This window comes from Syzygium oleosum, unplaced genomic scaffold, assembly GCF_021117445.2.
Source record: "Syzygium oleosum isolate NSW1041296 unplaced genomic scaffold, Sole_v2.1 Sole_v2.29, whole genome shotgun sequence".
Classification (NCBI taxonomy): Eukaryota; Viridiplantae; Streptophyta; class Magnoliopsida; order Myrtales; family Myrtaceae; genus Syzygium; species Syzygium oleosum.
The window spans coordinates 2,785,971-2,808,733 of record NW_026607513.1 but is presented as its reverse complement, the minus strand read 5'-3'; the positions used below and the strand labels follow the sequence as shown (position 1 = coordinate 2,808,733).

Below are 22,763 nucleotides of genomic sequence, written 5' to 3'. Positions count from 1 at the left end.
GTGGGGATGCACTTATGGATGATACTCTAGGCACCGACACCGTTTTCTCGCAAAGTCGATGCTCGATGTCGACGATTTCTGCATAAAAAATTCTGGTGCCACAAGCTCGCGCACGATGAAGACCGGATATAGCGAATACGAAACTGAGAATGTTCCTCAATCATGGATCAATTGACAACGTAGTCCATCATGGTTCGCGGCATTTATTATGTTGTGAAAATGCGATCTTGAACATTCTCTTCAACCTCAATTTTAAACTTTTTACACGAAAATAAAGGGAAAAGTAACAAAAAAGTCATAAATATATTATATTGATATCAATTTAGTCCATCTAGCCAATTCAGGCTGTAAATCGATGACGTGGACACTAGCCATCCTACGTGACACGTTTGGTGCTGACGTTGACATTTTTAATAATTTTTTGAATTGTTTTCCTTTTTTTTCTTTCCCTTTTCTTTCGCTTTTCTTTTTGTTGGTGTCAGTGGCTAGTCGCCAGCCAGAGGTGAGGATCAGCTTCGTTCGGTCACGCCTGGGCGAGAGTGAGCTCTAGCGAGGCCGACCCTTGCCCAGGCTAGGGCGGCCTCGTCGTGCCGCGCCTCACCGGGGGCGACGGCAAACCTAGTCGTGGCCTGTGCAAGGGTTGGTCTTGCGTTGAGGAGGCCGAGCCTCGCCATTGCCCAAGCAAAGCGCTACGAGGCCGCCCTGGCCTGGACGAGGGTCGGCTTCGCTAGATCTAGCAAGGGGGACCTTGCCAGAGCCCTGGCGTGGCTCGCCCAGGCGAGGCCAACCCTCGCCAGTCATGGCCTATGGTCAGCAGCTGGCAACTGGCCACTAGCACCAGCAAAAAGAAAATGGAAGGAAAAAAAAGTAAAAATTATTAAAAAAATTTTAAAAATGTCCACATCAGTGCCAGTTGTGCCACGTAGAATGGCTAGTGTCCGCGTCATTGAATTCCGGCTTACATTGACCGGATGTACTGAATTTGTATCAATGTGAAAATGGTTTAGAACTAAATTGATTCAATTAAAAAGTTTATGACTAAATTGATATCAATGAAATATGTTTACGACTTTTTTGTTACTTTTCTCGAAAAATGTAGCTTGGCTTCTAGGAAGCAAGACTATTAATGTCGAAAACGAATTCCTAGCTTGAGAGAGAGAGAGAGAGAGAGAGAGAGAGAGAGAGAGAGAGGGGGGGGGGGGGCGCTAGGATCAGAATGTACAGGTTATTGCAGAGCCATATTTGCTGAAAATTCAATCTACACTTTCACATCAAGAGAGTAGACAATTAGTAACACAGATTACAGAACATCAACGGATTACAATTAGCCAACGACTCCCGGTCTCGCGAATGTCTTTATTGGCAAGCTTTAAGTACAACGGAAAATTGCCTCGCCACGTACTCTTAACTGAGTCCGAGGTTCGAAACTCTCTGCACTACATCACAGAGCAAGCGTTCGGGTTCTCGTCGCTGAAGATCTGAGACGGGTACGAGTGATATTCCATGTAGTACTTGGAGGGCCAGTACTCGCTCTTCTTTATGTCCATCTTCGTGTCGTCGTCGTCCTTCCCTTCCTCGCCGTCCTTCTTCTCTCCTTCCTTGCTTTCTTCCTTCTTCTCCTCTTCCTTCTTCTCCTCGTCCTTCACGATCGACGCGTGCTTCCCTGTCCTCTTTTTCACGTAGTCAACCAGCTTCAACGGGTCGATCACGCCTTTGACTATCACCTGATCATTCGCGACGTCGGTCTCCACTGTCTCTACTCCTGCAAAACATCGACAGAATGAGTCTTCCTGGACGGTATACGGCTCAACGATTCAAGAGCAGACAACTTGCCTTGAATTTTCCGAATTCGTTTCTGTAAAACTTGAGCGCATGCTTCGCAATGCATTCCAACCTTCAACGCGACCGTTATCGGAGCCGGAGGCTTAATAACCAGCCATAGAAAATTAGTAATTGTCAATCACATGATCGTAGGATCAGCCAAGAGGGAAAAAAACATTGATATTAGGGACAAAGGAATATGACGTCATAAATCGGCATTGCATTTCACAAACAACAATAAGCACAATCATTCAAGCTCCTTGCTGTAGCTTTTCCTAGTAGTAATAGCGAATAGCGATTCCATGAACATAAATTTGCAACAAGGTGCCACTAATTATAAGTGACAAAGTGAATTTGTAAAGCTAGGGTTAGTAAAATGTTTTACCAAGAGCTATTTACTAGGTAAGTCACAAGTTTTATACAAACTTACATATGGTATAAAATGTGCCATTATATGTTGTAGGGTCTTGTCTTGTCACATGAATCATTTATTGTAAATATTGATAACATCTACCTTACACATGTAGTATCCCTAGTATAATTATTCAATTCAATAGGACTATTGTTTTTACAGGAGTGTGAAGGCGCAGGTGGCAAAAAGAAGCCAAAAAGCACTCATAACCCAAGGTACGTACGAAGCAAAATGACAAAAGAGACCATAACCTAACTCCCAGACCCACGTACGAGTCACCGACCTTTTTCGTTTTCTTTAATTTAACCTATTTACCGTTAGGAAATGGACATGAAATGTCGACATAATAAACACACATTCACGAAATAATCCGGAAATAAAACACAAAAGTAACAAGCAAGACCAAATATCAAGATTTATACTCATGAATTATGATTTGGTACACGTCGAATAACTATTTTTTCCCAAAAAAAATTTGAAATCGCATGAACTTATGAACATTAGAGATCATCAACTACTTAATTTCCATATGGTTTACATAGTTCACGTGACCAAATTCAACCTTGTGATACATGGAGGATGGACAAAATTAAGAGATAAAATAATTATAAAAAAAGAACTTGTGGGTTCCTTTTCATCACCTTTTTTAAAGTTGGGGTTTCGCTCGTGACCCTCTGCATGACTCCACTATATTAAACAACAAAGGCTAACGATCGAAATCGAACAAACATGGTGGGGTTCAAAAAAGAGCCCCACTTCAACAGCCCCCTCTCTCGTAGCTCCAACTCATTGCTCACTGTGCCTACACAGCATGTGCCTTCTTTTGCTGACCCTGTCTAGTTATTTTCATGTCAGAAATATTAAGTAGCAACTTTCACTACATTCACTCCCCAACTTTACCCAAATTTACTAATTTACTGTTGCATTGTATGAGGGTTTTATTGATGGAACCACATCTCCATTCTTATTCAATGAAGTAAATCATCATCAAGTGTTGTCACTTGAACCACACCATCTTAGACATTCAACTATTACGTGCCGATTCCATTGTCGAATTCATACGAGCTCATAGACGGCTGGATCGATTTGGACAGGCTGATTCTACGCGATTCACAAGAGCAATAGTTTGATTTAGAAATTAAAACCCTCACATATGATTCTCATTTGATGTCATTTTTCCCACATGATGTCATCGTGTATGGTTGTAATCATTGGAATTGAAAGGAGGTGAATATCCAAGCTGAACAAAAAGATGATTGAGGAAGTGGGTGGATCTAGTTAGCGCTTTAAATGATTTTACTGAAGCCCTCAATATGTTACATTAAATTGCTATGATAATCAGCTAACCCTGGTTCTTCCCTTTTTAGCAAAAGACTCGAAAAAGAAGAAGAAAGTTAGTTGGGGTTTGGTGGTGTGGCTATGACTGATTTGAAATCTGAAAAAAATAAACAACATTAAATTTAATTTAAAATTACCTCCTCTTTTTTCTCTTCCTTGGGTGGTTCTTTGGCTTCTTCCTTTTTCTCCTCCTCGGGAGGCTTGGGCAAAGGCGAGATTAACTCCACTTTCCTCCCACTTTTCTTTTGCAGCCTCTCGCACACTTTTACAGGGTCTGCCGACTTCCCTTTCACCACCACTTTACTGGCCTTGCTATCTGTGGTCACCTCTTCCACACCTGAATCCATGCCCCCAACATTCAAATCAAATTATAAGGTAAACAAAAAAAAAATTATATGGTAATCTCTTTGGCCAAAAAAGAAAAAAAAATCTTATGCAATTTTCCTAAAATTTAAAATTCATTGTTTATGTTAACGAGTAGTTTTGAGACACTCATCGAGTGTATTAGAAAAAAAATTAAAATTCTCAAAGTATTGATTATACCCAGAATAAGAATTGTCGGCATAATGAATATTACAAAATTTCTTTACACAGATGCTTGACAAGTGTTCTAAAAGCACTCTTGAATAGAATCCTCAAGACAATCAGATTGGGAAACAGAACTAATACCTAAAAATGGATAAAAAAAAGGGAGATTCTAATATAATTGAAATCCACTCAAGCAAAATTGACTGAATTTGATTAGGAAAGATCATGCATCTCAACGGTCAAGTACTTTTAAGGATGATGTGCATGATCTCACAAGCGAGTAATATAAAATTGAGTTTGAAACCCAAAAGAGAACAAACCCTTAAGCTAAGGAGTTGTCTCATCTGTAAATTTTTTAAATTTTTGAATGATGACATACATTCCAGTGGAATTGAATATAAAAAACTCACATGGAGAGTGGTGACAAATTTTTTCATAATAGAAAAATGGCTTTAATTAAAAATTAAATAACAATGAGACCTTCAAACCCTTTCAGAGCTCTTGCAACTTTTCTGGCACAGGCCTCGCAATGCATATCGACCTTGAGCACGATCTCCGGCGGCGCCTCCTCTTTCTTCTCGTCCTTCTTCTCTCCTTCCTTGGCCTCCTCCTTCTTCCCCTCTTTATTCTCCTTCATTGTTACCACAGACAGAGGAACAACACTTCAGTCTCCGTGAACACTACGGGAGAGAAATCAAAGTGGGAGAAGGAAAGTAATTGATAAATGATGAGAAAGAACTCACTTCACCCATTTCTGTGATAGACCTGGAAGAGCTTTCTCTCCGATGTGTTCAGCAAAAGGAGGTCTCTTCCACTTCTGTAGCTACTCTCCTCTCTCTCTCTCTCTCTCTCTCTCTCTCTCTCTCTACGAATTTCCGTCTCAGGAGAAAGAGGCAGTACATCATAAGTAGGTGAGGGAGATGAGGGAGGATTCTGAAAATCTGACGTGGAATTGTTTATGGTAGACTGCCTTTATCGTCCTTTAGCAGCAGCAGAATCTCATCGAGAAAAATATTTTTATCTAACGATTGTATCGTGTGAATGTGATATATAAAGGAATAATCGCCCGAACATTCTTTGAATTTTAACCCAATATGTAATATGGACCATAACTTTTTAATTTACCCAATACAATTTATAAACTTTTAGCATAATATTCAATATGGTCCCCGAACTTTTGATTTGTTCAATATGATCCTTGGACTTTTAATACATGTTCAATATAATCCCCAAAATTATATGAAAATGTTCATTAAAATCTTTGAACTTAAATTAATGGAAGGATTACATTGAATATTTTCATATAATTCATTGACTTGCAAAAAGTTCATGGACGATATTAAATAAATTAAAAGTTGAGGGACAATATTGCACATTGGGTTAAAGTTTAAGGACCACATTAAGCAAATTAAAAGTTCATGGATCACATTGTATACTGAGTCAAAGTTTCCCATACGCATTTCTTTCATTAAGTCATCTCATTTGCCATGCAAGTAAAAAAAAAACACTAATTAACATGAACATTTTTCCAACAAATATCATAAAGGTAAATGTAATTTGCGCATAAATCAAGGTTAATTCATGCATTCCAAAAATGTTTGAATAGTTCTGAGTGACGCATTCGAAATATAAATAATTTTTCAACAAATATCAAAATAATTGGACCAATTCAATTCGAGAACTCAACCAAATCGGCCTTACTTGATTGGTTTCAAGCCGGTTCACACGTGAGGCCTTGGTCGGTTCGATTTTCGATCTTGTACAAAAAAAAAAAAGCTATCGATTCTATTCGAGAATTGACCTTGTAAGGCCAGTTTCCCAAAAGAATCAGTTTTAAGATTGTTCAAAATAAATCCTAAATGTCTTTTATTTAAAACTCCTCTACTTTCTTGTGTTAAAAGTATTTTGTTTGGTCTTATGTTTACATTTTTGTAGGATAGTTTTAATATTATAAATAAAAAATCAATTTGCTTGATTAAAAAAAAAAAGCAAGAAACAAAGGTAGGCTGGTTTAGGGTTAGATTCTCAAATCCAAAAATTGTGAATCGACTCTGATATGATAAGTTCTAAATTATTAATATGAAACTTATCCGTTCTAAAGTCGATCACTCTCGCAACATCGTACATGGATCGTGACATGAATGCTAAAAAGAAAAAAAAAGAATTCCCTTCATATGCAATTCTTTTTCCACCATGCAAATTGCTGGTACAACTTTTCATGCCGTAATTATGGCGGATCGGACTGGCAAGTAAAAGAGTAGGACAAAATGGCAATAATTCCATCTAACAGCCTACCTCCCCGTATGATGTCCCTATTCTCACAACAACAAAAAAACATGTCTCAAATTCATCCTCTTCCCAATCCGAAAAGTTAATCTATTTAATAATTTGTTCTAACTAGTGAAGTGTCGAATTTAATTGCCAACAGGTACTTGGCAAATCATACTAGCATGATTTACTAAGCAATTAGGGGAATTTTTCACATGAACGATTTAAGTGTAAGCTAAATTTCCCGTTGAGCAAAATTAGCTGACAATTTTGTATTCGAGATGCTAGGGCTACGAAGATTAGTTTTTCCAAATTCAATTTTATAAAGTGGTGGTGTTTAAATTCTAACTAGATTAAATATATATGACAGATTCAAGCAAATCCATTAAGAGTCTCTCAATCTCTTTACAAACCGACTTTGTAAAAAAAATTTACAAAGTCAAACGTCGAGATAAGTGTACCGACCCACTAACATTAGAAAAAAGTATTAAAATAGATAATGTATAAAATAAAGAAAAGTTTAGGAAGGGATGGAGATTGGTTCTTTTAAATGCATGGCTAAAGTTGCATGGTCAAAAAGAAATGGACAGGGTTTCTCTAGTTTTATTGAATCGCACACATATCATTCGTCGTGCGCTTACATAGTTGGATAGAGGCACATGACTACAGTTATATTTGACCTTATAATATGTGTATCATCTATTGGTGAGAAAGCCCTCATTCAACTTGATTATCTTTGAATTTGATAATTCCAATGGATTTGAGCTAACTTTTGTACGTTAGATTTAGTTCACATTTTCCTGAGATTCTGTCAAACAAATCATTCGCACGAAAATTATGGGTCAATAAACGGGATTTCACGTTTCTTTAATCCTAATAAGTCGGAATTTATTATCGACTCGCCATTTCTTTCGGTACGCATTTAGGCATATTCTTGAAGCTAACAATAACTTACACAAACACATTGTTTGTCAATTGATCTAGCGATTTAAAAATGAAGTCTCAACTCGAGAATCACTTCATGGGATAAATTTCCTTAGGCCGAACCGTCTTTGTGTGACGAGTAATTAAATAGCCAATTTCTAAGACTATCAATACTTAAATCATGTTCTCCATTCAAAAAGCATGATCCACATTGTCTTAGTCCAAAGGGGTCATAAAGCATGGTCATTCTTTTTGTAGTGATATAGGAAAAGATTAAGTAAGATCGTTCTTTAATGATGATGTTTGCAATAAACATCAAAAGTGGTGTTTAGTTTATGGATTTTGGGCAGCTTTTTTCCAAGTCTAACAAAAAATTCGAGTCAGATGACGATGTACTTTGCTCAAAGGATCTCCACCCTAGCCCTCAATCTTTCGGCTTGTCTGGGGGAAAATGCTTAGTTACTGTTTGAATCCTAGATTCAAATCACAAAGAAAAGAAGAATATCAGATTCCAATTAGTCGAATATTTACAAATTAAAATTTTTTTTGTAAATATTCCATGTGGTAATCGATTTGCTCTACCACATGCATCTATCAACTATTCAATCAATAACAATTATTGTCAATGAAATTTGTTCGTTCCTTTTTCATATCTTATTTATAAAGCACTATACTTTAATTGAAATACAATATTTGATGAGGTTTTTATTTTAATTCGATTTCTAATGTTTGGTCGCTCCTGAAAAACATTGTCCCCTTTTGGATTCTAAATCTTAGTGAATCATGGGGATGGAAGATGAACATGCAATGTAAGGGATGGCGGGCTGGCTTCGAGGAGGAGACCAGAGCATCTACTACGGAAAAGTCAAGGGGGAGGAATCGGGTGGGGCCCACGAGAAGGGCGGCCACCCACTGACCGACACGTGGCAGGATAAGCTCTATCTTCATCCGTTCTTTTCTTTTCTGTTTTTCCTTCTTCTGTGAAATGAAAGTGAAAGCGGGAAAAGAAGTGAGAAAAGGAAAAAAGGTTGATTGATTTTTCGTCCCCATGCGCCCAAGTTGACGCTCGCCCAAAGAATCTCAAACCGTGTACTATAAACAATTATATTCCATACATAAGTATTGCACTCCATATTTGTTTGTTTCAAGAAACATTTCATGATAAAGAAAAGTATTTTTTAAAAATTTATTTTCTGGGAAAATATTTTCTTCTTTTTAAGTTAGAAAATTCGTTTTCCTAACTCTAAGCACGCATATTTTTCATTATGATTTTCTGTTGACCGATCATTTTCAGCAAACCAAACGCGTGGAAAGTTCAAAAAATTAATTTGTGAATAATTCTTTCTCTCAAACAAATACATCCTATATTTCGGTTTTTTTATAGCTAGGTGAGTTTTATTTTATAGATATATATGGGCGATTTCGGCTTTGCAAAAGTCAATCTATGCTCATCGATAAGAGTTAAATAGCCCCCACACAAGTTTGAGGCGAACATACTTGTATCAGAAAAATAAATTCTATCTAAACCATCTAATTTTAAGTACATTTCTCATTGAGAAGCTATCGTAATTTGTTTTGACGAGAGATTATTTGCTATGTTTAAAGAAAATTAACACAACAATTTGTGAGTGATAAATCCAGTTTAAAATTTGTTTTTTTTTTTGTTTTCTAGAAGAGAAAATTCCTCAAAAATAGGTGAATATATGATAAGTTAATTAACTGTTAAGAGAAGATTATATCAGCAGTATTTTCCTTATAAGATCATTCAATTCATCATTCTAAATTCTGCATTTTCAAAAGAATAATGCTATATGTACTAGACTTCTTAATAAACCTTATTTACTAAACGATGTGTCTAATTTTTATTGGTGAAAAAAAGCTTTAGTATCTCTAGCACAACCTATTGTTTTTCAAATTATGCGATGGAGAAATTGGAACTGAAATTTTTGACTGAATGAATGGAACAGAGATTCATATCCACAACAAATTGTAATAAGAGGAAAAATTCAATATAGCTCACACTTTAGCATATTGGCAAGATTCCTTACGATATCAACCGATTATTTTGCGAATAAAAATTGACTAATCATCGGAATATTACTGGGGAAAAATGAAAAAAATTGAAGCTACTATTCTCTCCAATTTCCCGCATATCAAAAGGTGATGCCAAAGTCTTATCTTCAAGACTTCTGAAAGCAAAAGCCACGTCCATACCGAAAGGGAGGTGAATGGTTCGGCTAAAATGGGCATGGTTGGAGGGAAAAATAAAAGAAATAATAAAATAGAGGGAAAGCAACTAGAGTGTTTTTCTATTTTATTATTTTTTAATTCCTTCTGATTTTTTTTTTGGGGTCGAAAAGTGCAACTTGAGGTCTTCACCAATCTGACATATTTTACTAACCTTTTTGTTTGTCGCAATCATATATACTTCACCCTAGAACCACCTTTTCTTTTCTTTAACATATTAATTTGGTTTTGGAACGATAAGATCAATCAATTTTTAGAGGGAATGCCATCGAGAGAACATAAAGTGATTTTTTGTGCATATCGTACATGATTTGAGAACTACGACTATGCTGACGATTTACTGGGAGAAACCTTAGTATCAAATGAGAAATAAAAACATCGTCACTCGATACGAACCCTTTGATGCTAAACACCATCAAATCTTGACTTCATGTAAGTACCTACCTTCCCATATTTTGTCTACATGGAGAGACACATGAGTGTTCAAATAAGTTTGTAGAACTCAATAGACCAGTTTCAAAAGTTTAAGAGGTTTTAAAACCTTGGAGAATTAGGGTTGAAACTACGAGAAACTTTTTGCATTCTCGACGTGAGACTTAAATGCCGAAATCCCAAAGGATAAGGGAATCGTACTCATGCTCTAGGGTTACAGACCTTTTTGTTTTTTGGCATGTCCCTTTAGCTGAATTTCAACTACTTATAGTAGTGGACCTGAGTTCTGTGCTAACAATAGAGCCATTGAATTAGGGCCTAAAATCAAGCACCTGCAAACACAAGCATTTAGTTAAATTCATGAAACGTTTTAGCAATTTGTGGAAAATTTTAAGCAGCCGTATTTCTCTTGCATATCATGGCAAGAAATGCCCATATGCTGATCTAGTTCTAGATTTTTTCGAGTCATAATGTACTTCATAGCATTAGTAGGTGGACATTACATTTAGGGAAGATCAATTTCAAATCAAGAACTTAGAACCTATTCTATCAGAATCAAGTTATTTAGAATTGGTTCCCTTGAGATTAAGTCAATTTTCATGTCATGACACGCAGGATTCCTTAGGCCTTGGCAGTTGAAGGAAATGTGTGTTTTAGGAGTGATTCGATTTTCAATACTTTCTCTTGCATTGACATGCTATAGGTTATTGTTGCGACCCTCCTAATAGGAGAAGACGGAAATACCGGTTTAGAGATAATGCAAAAGGTGGATCAATAGTCCTCAATCGGCGTTAGTTCTCCCAAACCCTTACCTTACGCAAACATTGGGATTTTCATATTTATTCGATTAATCCTATGAGAATTATAAATGAGGAGTCGTTACTAACCTATTGAGATCAGTTAGAAATCAAGTGAGGTATGTGAGTATACCCCACTTCCTACACAACCAAAGATCTAAAGTTGGGGACTTGATTACATAACCAGTACACTTTCGGTACTTAAACTTGATTTTTTGTCAATTGTGGTGTCATATGCAGTCTTCTTATCCAATTACGAGTTCTAGAATTCTTGTCAACTAAGTGTCCATGCAATTTTTTTGTGTTTATTATGGTCCCAAAGTGTAACCTAAATCAATTAAAACAAGCAAATCACAACACAATCTTCTTATCCAACTATGAGTCCTAAAATTCTTGTTCACTAAGTGTCCATGCAAATTTTTTTGTGTTCATTATAGTCCTAGAGTGTAACATAAACATACAACTAAAACAAGCAAATCACAACTCAGAAAAAGCATAATAAAAGAAATGCAATCAATTGATTTAAGAGAGTAACGAAAAAACAAGCAAAAAGTAAAATGGAGTAAAGTAACTCGATATGAGTTGTGCAAAGAATATAGCGTGATTAAGCCTTGGGACAGCAACCCTTGTGAGTTTGATTTTAGAGAATATCCTATCTTAAAATGGTAATGTAGATTATCGAAACTTTTGGGGAAACAAGAAGCCCCAAGTCAGTACTTTGTCATCCTAAGTTGGGATCCCAATCGGACTTTGGGATAATGGGTACTCATTTAATCCGCCTCAAATTTCTCCTAGGTCACGACACTTTCACGTTACCTATTCAATTATTTGAGATAAATGCTAAATTCAACTAAGCTATTTACTATGCTCTATTTAATGTTTTTTGAAGTGTTGTTTCTAAACAACTCCTTTTGCTCCTCCTCCTGCTTCTACTACTACTACTATTATATTTCTCAAACTAAATCTATTTCATTCATTAAAACTAATCAATCATACTAATCCTAAGTGATCCTAAACTAATCTAAGAATAAAAAGTCTAATCAGTAATGAACACACTAATCACCAAACCATCAAGTAAAAGCATGACTTGCACTTAAAATCAAAGAATTATGATGAAATGAAACTAAGCTAAATCTAATGCTAAAATCTAGCAATCTAATAAAAAACCTACTTTTTAACCAAATTTCTAATTTTCTCTTTTCGGATTTTCTATTTTATTATTTTCTGGAAACAGGGACTCGGGCTGGGCCCTCTGGTCCAGTCCGAATACAGGCTGCGATTAAGCTTTGCGGGTCTGGGCTATGGACATAAATTGGGCTCTTATTAAGCTCTCTTTACAATTGGAAGTAAACCTTCTGAAAATCAAAATTCAATTTTAGGGCCCTTTTTCTTTCACGACTATGTCTGGCCCATGCTAATCTCCTACTAGACCATCCCTCACTTTTGGCTTTGATTATAATAAAGCCCATTCATTAGCTCAACATCAAGCCTAAATCTATCAAGACCCATTCACATTTTCTTCCTTTTCTTATCCAACTTTTCTTACATTTTATTCATCAATCACATTAGCCCCAAAATCATGGTTGAAGATTAATCTTTCTCAAACTCACACTATAACCAAGTATACATCACCATCAATCGCCTCCGATCACAAGGGCATGACTACCAACCACCGCCATCGTCGCTGGCCGCCATAGTCAACATCGCCGTTCGCCGATTACCATGAATACACAGGAAGAGCAAGGAAGCTTAAAATTGATACCATAGAAGCATAAACCATAAACACCACCGGGACTGAGTATTCAAGTCAATGACTGTACCTCATGTGCCCACCAGTCAACACCACAGGCCATCCTCAGAACGTGCAAACATTCCAGAACCGAGAATCATAACAACCAGTCATGGAGGCAAATTTCGGTAACCATGACTTATCTCATCTAATAGCTGATGAAACGACATCCAAACATTCAAAAGTGATCATCACATATTCAAATCGAACAACACCAGGAATTACTTCGCAAAAAGTTTTTAGACGCATTTTGCTCGAGCAGGTTATGTGCATTACCAGAACAAAGTAGAATCATAGAATTAATGTTGTCATAAAATAATAAAAAAATAAATCTGATTTTTTCCTACAGGCCTCATGTTTTCGTTGGAGTTGTAGTAGAGGAATGCGACGCTTATAACATATCACATGATAAACCTTAAAGTATCGTATGAAAATTATTATCTTAAATTCAAAATGGACTTGAGCAGATCACTTCTAGATTGTTAATGTTCCCCTGTTTATCCCATTATTGTGGTGTAGTCTGATGGAATGAGATTGGGCTCCAGTCTGGTGGAGTTGTATCGGTTACTACTAGATTGTTGTTATTCACAATTTACCCCCATCAACAAGGTTTTCCATTGTGACAGCCAAGGTGAACTAATCAAATTGGTCGATTGAGAAGGTTGTGGATAAGTTGATGATAGATGTCGATGTGTGACTCACTAAAGTTCATGGCATGGATGGTATCCATAAGGCGACTCTTGCCAAGGTTATCTCAACCAACTTTCTTCTCCCTTCCACGAGTGTTGTTGCTTTCTTGAAAACGTTCAAGAAAAGTCATCAAGAATCTATAAATGCTCAGGCATGTACCTAAAGAATGTAGTGAATGTTCAGGCAATGACTTAATAGATGATATGAGATTTGGAAACTTAATCAAGGTGTGTAATATGTTTGATACTGTTCTTTTTTCTCTGAAGGCAACATATAGACTGCTCACCATTGAATAACGTGTTCATTTTTCCAGGCGGTAAGAAAATTGAAAGTTCATTTTCTTGAAAGTTGTAGTCGCATAATCAGAACCACAGACTTGTAAGGATGCTCACCTTTAGAGAGGTTGACTTTCCGACATTGTGATAATTTGGGGAAAATTATCGGTGCCATGGGGAAGTTAAAGTGTTTACTTGACCTGAATATTGATAATTGCCTTCAGCTTGAAGATTTGCCCAAAAGAAACAGGGTTCCTAGAGAATCTGGAGCGCTTCTCTTTAGAGCTGTGTATAAAATTGAAGAAAATCCCGAATTTCATGTGAAAGCTGAAATCATTATGTGAATTGTTAGATTCATTTCAAGAAAATGCACGAGAGTTAGAGGGTTTTGAACAAGTTAGTACTTTATAAATGCAGATCATCGGAAAGGCTAACTGATGCAGAATAGCTAAAATATTTTATCTAAGATATTTCATTCTAAAAAGAACAATGAAAAACTAATTGGTGGATGATGTATTTCTGCATCCCCTCCTGCGTCTTGCAGTTTGATTAAAAAGCCACTTTCAACAGGAATTAAAGTAGTCAATCTTTCAGGCATTTGTATTTTTAGTCGTGATGATTTTATTTTAGCTAGAGTATAGAGTCGATTTTTGCTACTTATTCAACCTTAGCATGTAGGTTCAGTCTAGGTTTTACTTTCTACTGTAATTTAGTCGATTTATAACATAAAAACTTCCTAATTTAGCTGGATTGGTTTTCAAAACCAGTTTTGGTCAAAGTGGTGAGATACTTAACAAGAAAAACTGTACCTAAGCAAATGCGAATTCACATAGATGGCATTTCATTAAACTACTTCAATAACTATGTTTTATAGAAAGGGGGAGGATGAGGAGGGAAGGCTTTATCAACTTGATTTATAGCTAGCCTGGTTATTTTCTGGTAATAGCATATAATTTTTCTCTCTTAGAAGCTTATATCTTAGGTAGATAAGGCGTCAGACCCTTATTATATATTACTAATCTAATGGACCAGGTAAGTTATGAGCCAAAGATCAGGTGGATGGTTTCAATGTGAAAAGTCAAACTCATGTGATGTGCATAAATCCAAATACAATTCCGCTTCTTAATCGCTACGAATCTCACATGATTTACAACATCTTTTTGAATGATATTGTTTCCTCTTATGTATAAATCCTTCCTCGTATTTCAATCTTAACAGCTTCTATCTATTTTCTTTTATAGTATACATTGACAAAGATCATAAACGGTAGACATTAGCTGATATGTATTACTGGTGTGAGGTCAATGCACTAAGGAGTCTAAAGTAAGGTATTTCACTAAAAAGAAAAGCTATAAAGATGCAATTCGAGCAATAAATTGATTTGACGTAGTTTATTGATTTAATGCCAAGGTTGACTTGAAATTGAATGTTTAATATTGAAATGGGAATATGACTAAATTTGATTTTCTCAATCCCGTGCTTGAGTTCAACTCAATACAACATATGTGCTCAAGATTAAACTCGATTCAACTCAATTGTTGAAAACTAAATCACCATGTAAAGCTTGGACTCTATCTAAAGTTCCCCTGAAAAATAAATTTAAAAGTAATGTTTTTCTTCCGTTTTCCTTAGTAACATCCTTTAAATTATTAACACGGCTTACCAGCCGCATTACTGTAGTATTACAAAATTTGACACCTCCGACATAGCAATCGAAATTGTTAGGTCCACATACACAAGCAAGTTTTCAAATATGTTGAGCCGACCACTTTTTTCTAAAAAATTGAATCTATATGCAAGTGAAATAGCAAAGCAGAAATTAAAGAGTTTAGTGAAAGCGAAATTGCAAACGAGATTTATGAAGGTTTGACTTGGTTGTGCCTTCTCCTCTCTTCTACCTCTAGCAGCCCAATTGAGTTGAAATCCACTGGTTAAGCCAGGAGTGCAAAATATTGCCTTATTATAAGTGTAAAGCCTTCCGCCGTGCGGACCCGATTCCTTCTGCAACTACCCTCCTGTAAGCTAAGTAATTATTAGACTCCTCCCAATAGTCATTCCCATATCTTGTACACAAAGCATAGTAGGCATTCTCCTCAAGTTATAGACCACACCTCTAATTGTTTACAAAGATTCATTTGAACACTTTGTCTCTTACCTAGACAGCTGCCTACACTCTAAGTACAATAACTTCTCTCGTGTGTTTAGCCAATCTTGCTAAGTTTTAGGATTAGCACTCAATTGACAACAATGCAGCAGCGAAGAGATAGAACTCAAGAACGCTCAATATGCTTCAATTTCTCTTGTTTCAAGCACTCGATGACAAGCCAAAGATTTTTTTGTATAGTGGGTCAAATTATGTAACAGAGATGTGTGTCAAACGAATTATGGTCTTTTGCTATATATTTCTGTTCGGTCGGCCATTTATCTGGCCACATTTAGTTTTTCTCATCGACCAATAGGATTTGATTTTATGGCCTTCGTCGACAGCACCAATTATTTCCTCAAGAAATGTTATCTAGATAATGCTGGGGTTTGATTGGTTCCTATTCGCTGCTCAATTATTTCCTCAAGAAATGTTATCTAGATAATGCTGAGGTTTGATTGGTTCCTATTTGCTGCTCAATTATTTCCTCAAGAAGTGTTGACGCGGCCTCTTTCTCTGTGTTGGTGAGAGAGAGACTGAGCTGAACAAACTACTGTTATGGCGATCTCAGATGCAGGACCCTCATCAGCAAGTGAGTACCAAGTATTCCTAAGTTTCAGAGGACCCGATACTCGCATCGGATTCACTGACTTCCTCTATCATAGCTTGATCGATGCTGGAATCTGTGTCTTTCGAGACGACGAAGAGCTCCGTGTTGGTGAAAGGATCCATGGATCGCTCCTGCGAGCGATCGACAATTCCAAGATCTATATACCCATATTCTCTCGGACCTACGCATCGAGCCAATGGTGCCTCCGCGAGCTCGCGCAGATCATGGCAAACACCTTTGGATCAGAGGGTAATAAAGAGATCCTACCGATTTTCTTCGATGTAGAACCTGACGATATTAAGCTAAAAACTCCACTGTATCGCGACGCCATTTTAAATTTGGAGCGCGAGAAGAAGTTGAGCATTGAAGAAATAGATGTGTGGAGAGGGGCCCTCATGGAGGTTGATGCGATAAAGGGGTGGGAAGTGAAAAAGTATAAAGGGTAAGATAGCAATTTTCAAGATGTTTGTTTTCGCAATTTTGCTTAACACTTGATATAGATGTATAAATTCCAGTATGATTGAGGTGGGACTTTTATTTCTAGAAGATCACTTCTAGGTTGTTAAGGTCCCATTATTTATCCGATTGCTATGTAGTTTATCCGGTGCTTGAATAACATCACTTTTGGCTAGGTTATCGTGATTTCACAATTTTACCCCTTCTAAAATGGTTTTCTATTGTGGCAGCCATGGTGAGTTGATCAAATTGGTAGTTGAGAAGGTCGTGAAAGCCCTGAAGACAAAACATAGGAAGGTGACTGAACATTTAGTTGGAATAAACGAACGAGTAGAAGTAGTAAGCAAATTATTAGACATCAATTCTAATGATGTGCGACTCATTAAGATTTATGGCATGGGGGGTATTGGAAAAACAACTCTCGCCAAGGTTGTCTTCAACAAACTCTCATGTCATTTTGGAAAGTGCTGTTGTTTTCTTGAAGATGTTCGAGCAAAGTCATCTCTTGATGATGACTTAGTTAAGTTGCAAAAAAAGTTATTATCCGACATCGGCCATCCTGCAAGCACAACGAGCATAGACAATAGTGATGATGGAATGAAGGGGATTGAAGAAGTACTTCGCAATAAGAAAGTCCTCATTGTACTTGATGATGTTGATAAGAGCAAACAAGTGGAGAAATTAGTTGGAGAGAGTATTTTGCATACAGGATCAAGAATAGTGATTACCACTAGAAATAAAGATGTTTTGCGAATCCATAGACCAAAGTATCAAATTTTAGATTATGAGATGGAGGTGATGAGTCTTGATTGTGCGCTTGAGCTTTTCAATTGGCATGCATTTAATAGTGACTCTCCTTCAGATGATTACAATGACCTGTCGAGGGAAATCACATATGTTACAGGGAGACTTCCGTTGGCTCTTGAAGTAATTGGCTCGTTCCTCTACGATAAAAGGCAACATATTTGGCAAGAGACATTGGAGAAGTTAAGCAAAGCACCTCATGAGGATGTTTTTGTAAAGTTGAAAATTAGCTATGATGCCTTAACTTCGGTGCAACAACAAATCTTTCTTGATATTGCATGCTTTTTCATTGGAGAGGATAAGACAAATCCAATTTACATGTGGAAAGATTGTGAGTATGCTGCAAATACCGGAGTTGATGTCCTCATTTTCATGTCTTTGGTCAAGATTGTTAAGGACAATGAGTTTTGGATGCATGATCAACTTAGAGATTTTGGAAGAGAAATTGTCCGTCAAGAAAATCCAACGAATCCTGCGAAGCGTAGTAGGTTATGGATTCACGAGGAGATCCTCGATACAATAACCACAAAGGAGGTAGAGTACCTCGAGAGAAAACCGATAGATTCTTTACTAGAAATTCCACTTTGCTGCAGTAGTTGCTTTTTGGTTTTCATCTTTTTCCACTTTAATCCTTTTCCTTCGAAATTGAATACTAAATACCACTCATTTCTTGCTCTCATTTGTAGATGAAGAGGAACGTTCAAGCACTGGATCTTGATTTACGCAAAAGTTACCTTAAGGACGCTATCGAAAGTGAAGAGATTGGAAGGTTTGAGCGTCTAAGGTACCTCAAATTAGATTGTGGAACCTTTGTTGGTAACTTAGAGAATCGTCTCACCGAATTAAGATGGATATCTTGGAGTTCTCCTCCTCATGTGTCTAAACCAACCAATATGCACTTGAAGAATGTGGTCATTGTTGAATTTGAAGAAGTTGACTTCATGGATGATTCGACATTACAGAGCTTTATCAAGGTATGTTACATGCTTGTCTCTATTTTATTGTCCTTGAATGTATCATCTGACAATTATTTATTGAATATTGCATTTGTTTGACAGATGGCAAGAAAATTGAAAGTTCTTACTCTGAAATGTTGTCAGAGTATAGTAAGAACAACAAACTTCTCTGGGTGCCCGAATTTAGAGAGGCTTACTTTTGAATCTTGTTTCAATTTGAGGAAAATTGACGGCTCTATTGGGAAGTTGAAGTGTCTAATTTACCTAAGGATTTATTCATGTTTTAATCTTGAAGATTTTCCCGAAGAAATTGGGGACCTATATAATCTGAAGCACTTCGCTTTACAAAGGTGTAAAGTAAAGAAAGTCCCAAAGTCCATACTTGAAATCATTACGTGACGTGCACTTTGTTAATTTCTTTGACCCATTTGATTCAGCATTTGCATGGGAGTTGCCTAGTGCTATTGGAATGCTTCGGAAGCTAGAAGTGCTTCGAGTCAATGATTTTAATTTAAAAGGTCAACTTCCTTATGAAATCGGAAGCTTGCCCTTTCTAAGAATCTTAGATTTATCAAATACTAGTGTTAGTGAAGTTCCAAAGACTGTTAGCATGCTTCCTCGCCTGCAAAGATTGGAGTTGAGGGAATGTCATGAGATTCAAGAGTTGCCGGTGCTCCCAACAAGTTTAACCCATCTACAAGTGTCATCTAAATCGTTGCGGGTAGTCCCGCATCTCTCGAACTTGACTAATTTGGTTGAGTTGGGTCTAAATGATTGGGGAGGAGGAGGAGATAAACTTTGTACTAGTGAATTATGGTGGATTGGGAGGTTATCCAAACTGACCAAATTGAGCTTTGGACTTCACAATCTTCCCGTTCCTATTGAGCTGGCTTCCCTTCGTCAGTTGAGCCAACTTGATTTGTTTGGATTTGACCTGCAAAACTTTCCGCAACTTCCCTTGTCTCTAACAAGGCTGCGCCTTGATAATTTTAATCGAATGGTGTCACTCTCTCCGAACCTGATAAATTTGTCATGTTTAGAGCTCTATAGGTCTCCAATGCAAGAATTTCAACTCGATGGGCTTCAATTTCCAAATATAAGGGAGTTCGGTGTGCGGAGATGTGCATCTCTCGAGAGATTCAAGCTATCAAGCATGAGGAAGCTGAAAGATGCCAAGGTATTACTATGTGAAAAGCTAGTTGAGATCCAATTTTCTGGGTTGGAATCACTGGAGGACTTGTTTATTGATCGTTGTGAGTCCTTCGGAAGGCTAGTTTATGTGGGGGAAGTAGGGCACGATAACAGTGAGCCTGCTAATGAGTTGATTAGTTGTGAAGGGAGACTAATCCTTCCATTGGGATTCTTAAATAAGTTGCAAACTTTCAGCCTAGGGGGTTTCCCTAAGATACTCGACATACAAATTGTCGGTACGTCAGAATCATTGGAATACTTTTCTCTTTCTCATTGTCCTCATGTGCAAAGTCTTGGTGGTTTGTCAAACTTAAAGAACCTCAAGTCACTAGACATCGGCCACAACGAACGGCTATGGGTTGTCAAGGGCCTTGACGAGCTAGAGTTTTTGGATTACTTAGGAGTTCATGGATGCGGATCGTTGGAAAGGTTGATTGATGTATCGAGTACCAGATTGCCAAATGATTGCCAAATACTTATCTTCGGTTGCAGGAAAGACTTTCGGGGTTCCCTCGAGTCTTACAAGCAGCACAAGGTGAGTTTCGCTGAACCTTCTCTCTATTGCGTAGTTAACATTTGATTGACTGAAATGGGAGATTTGGAATTTCGGTTTACTTGTTGTCGAAACAATAAAGATGTCATGTAGAGATAAAGATGCATTGAGTTTTATTTTCCCAATTGTATTTTCTCATTTTCCTTTTGCTGTTTCTACTCCTTTTTCTCCCTTTTTTATTTCCTTCCCGGCCATGAGAAAGTTATAAAAAACTACATAAGCTAGTGGACAAGGTCAATCGGTAGCAAAATAAGTGGATGAGCTTCAATAATCTAGAAGAAACGTCATCCTTCAGTTTCTTGTTATTCAAAAAAGTTACTTTCTATGTTTCACCCGTCTTTTTAAATAAAAAGTGAATTGCTTATATGAATTTTGTTTTTACCTAAATGGTATCGATTTCTTTACCGATACTATTTATTACGGTAATATGATTGGTACTATGCGATTTTTCATAGTCAAGATAGGAAGCTTAAAGATTCATGTGCTGTAGATAATTCGCTTGTGGTATGTAAAGGACGCACTCTTAGCGCATATTTGACTCGGTCCTCCAATTTAACTTCTTGTTACGGAGGATGATTCTTTTTTTTCTTTTTTTGAACTCCTGTAATACTTTTGCTCAATCATGTACACGAAAACTTATTGATTGAATCGATCAGTAACAATAGAGCAGGCTTTAAGGTTTTGATCTATAGAACTTGACCAGAGAAAACGTATGTAAGCATGTACAATTTCAAATAGAGGAGAAACTGAAGTTCGATAAACAGCAAAGGAGGTGGGAAAGAGGAGGAGGGAAGGCTTTGTCTACTTGATTTCACTGACAGAATTCTCAATTCGATGATTTGTAGTTAATATGACGAGGCTTTGTGAAACTAGAGTTTATGGGAAAGAAAATTGGGCGGACAAAGTTATTGCAGAAAGAAACCTAAAATGCATGTCCATGAGTAATTGACGTATACCTTCTGCAAAGTTTATATCTTAAGTGGATTGGTGGTGTGGTTATTTAGTTTAGCATTGTGTAGGTCCTGTAATTTTCTGATAATATGATATTGTTTCTCTTTTATCTTTCTTTTTTCGTCTCGAGAAAGTTTATTTCTTAAATGAATGCCAAGACCATTCTATATCCTATTGGCCATGGTCATTTTCTAGAAACAGATAAGGCATCATGCCCATAGAATATATCTCATGGACTAGGTAGAGTATGAGTCAAAGATCGGGTGGATGTGGCTTCGATGTGAAATTATTTGCATTTGGTGACTTGGGAAATCAATATGATGTGATGTGCATAATCCATGCACATAAGTCCGTTCCTTAATCACTATGCAAACCACATGATTTACGATAGTTTTTATATGATATTGGTTCCTTATATCCTTTCTCGTATTTCAATATCGACATGTGCAGTTAGAACCTATATATTTGACTTTCATCGATATTTTTCGAGGAATTTTTAGAACAGCTTCTATCTATTTTATTGTATATAATATACATTGACAAAGAGATCAAACACGATAAACACTACTTGATATGTATTACTGGTTGATTTTACTGCATAATTCTAATCTTGTTGTTCTTTTCTTCAAAGTTTTTCTCGCAAGATCGATTGAAATTTTATTTGTCAGGAATCATCCTTTGACTGGATATGGTACATGTTTCGAAGGCTTGTGACATGTTTCGAAGGCTTGTGAAGTTTTGAAGACAACTCGGGTGATACTTGTTAACATGCAGATATGGAACTAAAACGCAAAAATGTTTGCAGACCAGCCTATTGGAGTAGCCGAAAAGTTTTGTTCTTTCCCTCTCTCTTCTCTCTCCATCGTTTTCTTCGAGCTTCAGTCATAGGGGAGGGTTTCAGCTAGTCTCACTCTCCCCTCCCGCTGATTTTGGTTGAGTCTTTTTGTTCTTTTTTTGTTTTTTCTTTTCTTCCGATCTAGATCTGGGAGCTCTCTTCTCCCGATCTAATTCTAGATCCGAGAGTTTGCACTCTCCTTCTTCACAGCAACATAGGATGGATGAATATCTTCCCTTCCCTAAGGTAGTGTTTCCAATGTTGATGATGACTATAGTAAAAGTAGATGGAGGCTTCCTAGCTACATTATTTCTTCCCCCTTTCCTCTTCCTTTATAAGAAACTAATAGTACTTGAGGCTACATGCAAATCAGGCCAAACCCCATTAACTACTATTGACCATAAATTAGTTTTCATCATTCCAAATCACTTCTAATTACGCTGAAATGCGTAGTTTGCCGTTATTTGTTTCAAGTGTTTTGAAACAGACACATGTTCTAGCCATTTCATGAAGCTACATAGGCAGCGCCGGGCAATCGGACATAGCAGTCCGGGCGTCCGGATGGTTGTGCGGAAAGCCCAATCCATTCTGTCTAGTGTTCGGAAGACAGGAGGTACTCCTGCGGAAACTCGGATGGTGCAATGGCCGTTTAAATGTCTGACTGGATAACACTGATGATGAACACGTAAAATAAAAGAAATGATAATATAGAGAGAAAGCAACTAGATTGTTTTTCTCTCCAT

The 22,763-nt window shown here is 37.0% G+C and overlaps 1 protein-coding gene and 1 pseudogene across 1 annotated transcript; one reads left to right on the top strand and one right to left on the bottom strand.

The window, feature by feature from the left end:
• Positions 1–1,241: 1,241 nt before the first annotated feature.
• LOC115677885 (heavy metal-associated isoprenylated plant protein 7-like) lies at positions 1,242–4,980 on the bottom strand. The gene is made up of 5 exons (XM_030601127.2): positions 4,843–4,980; positions 4,580–4,730; positions 3,709–3,908; positions 1,834–1,924; positions 1,242–1,762 (listed from the first exon to the last, which is right to left on the bottom strand). Exons 1-5 carry the CDS (start codon positions 4,849–4,851, stop codon positions 1,437–1,439), a joined length of 777 nt encoding a protein of 258 aa, XP_030456987.2. The 5' UTR covers positions 4,852–4,980; the 3' UTR covers positions 1,242–1,436.
• Positions 4,981–16,001: 11,021 nt separating this feature from the next.
• Positions 16,002–22,763, top strand: part of LOC115677850 (disease resistance protein L6-like) — a 46,778-nt pseudogene continuing 40,016 nt past the window's right edge.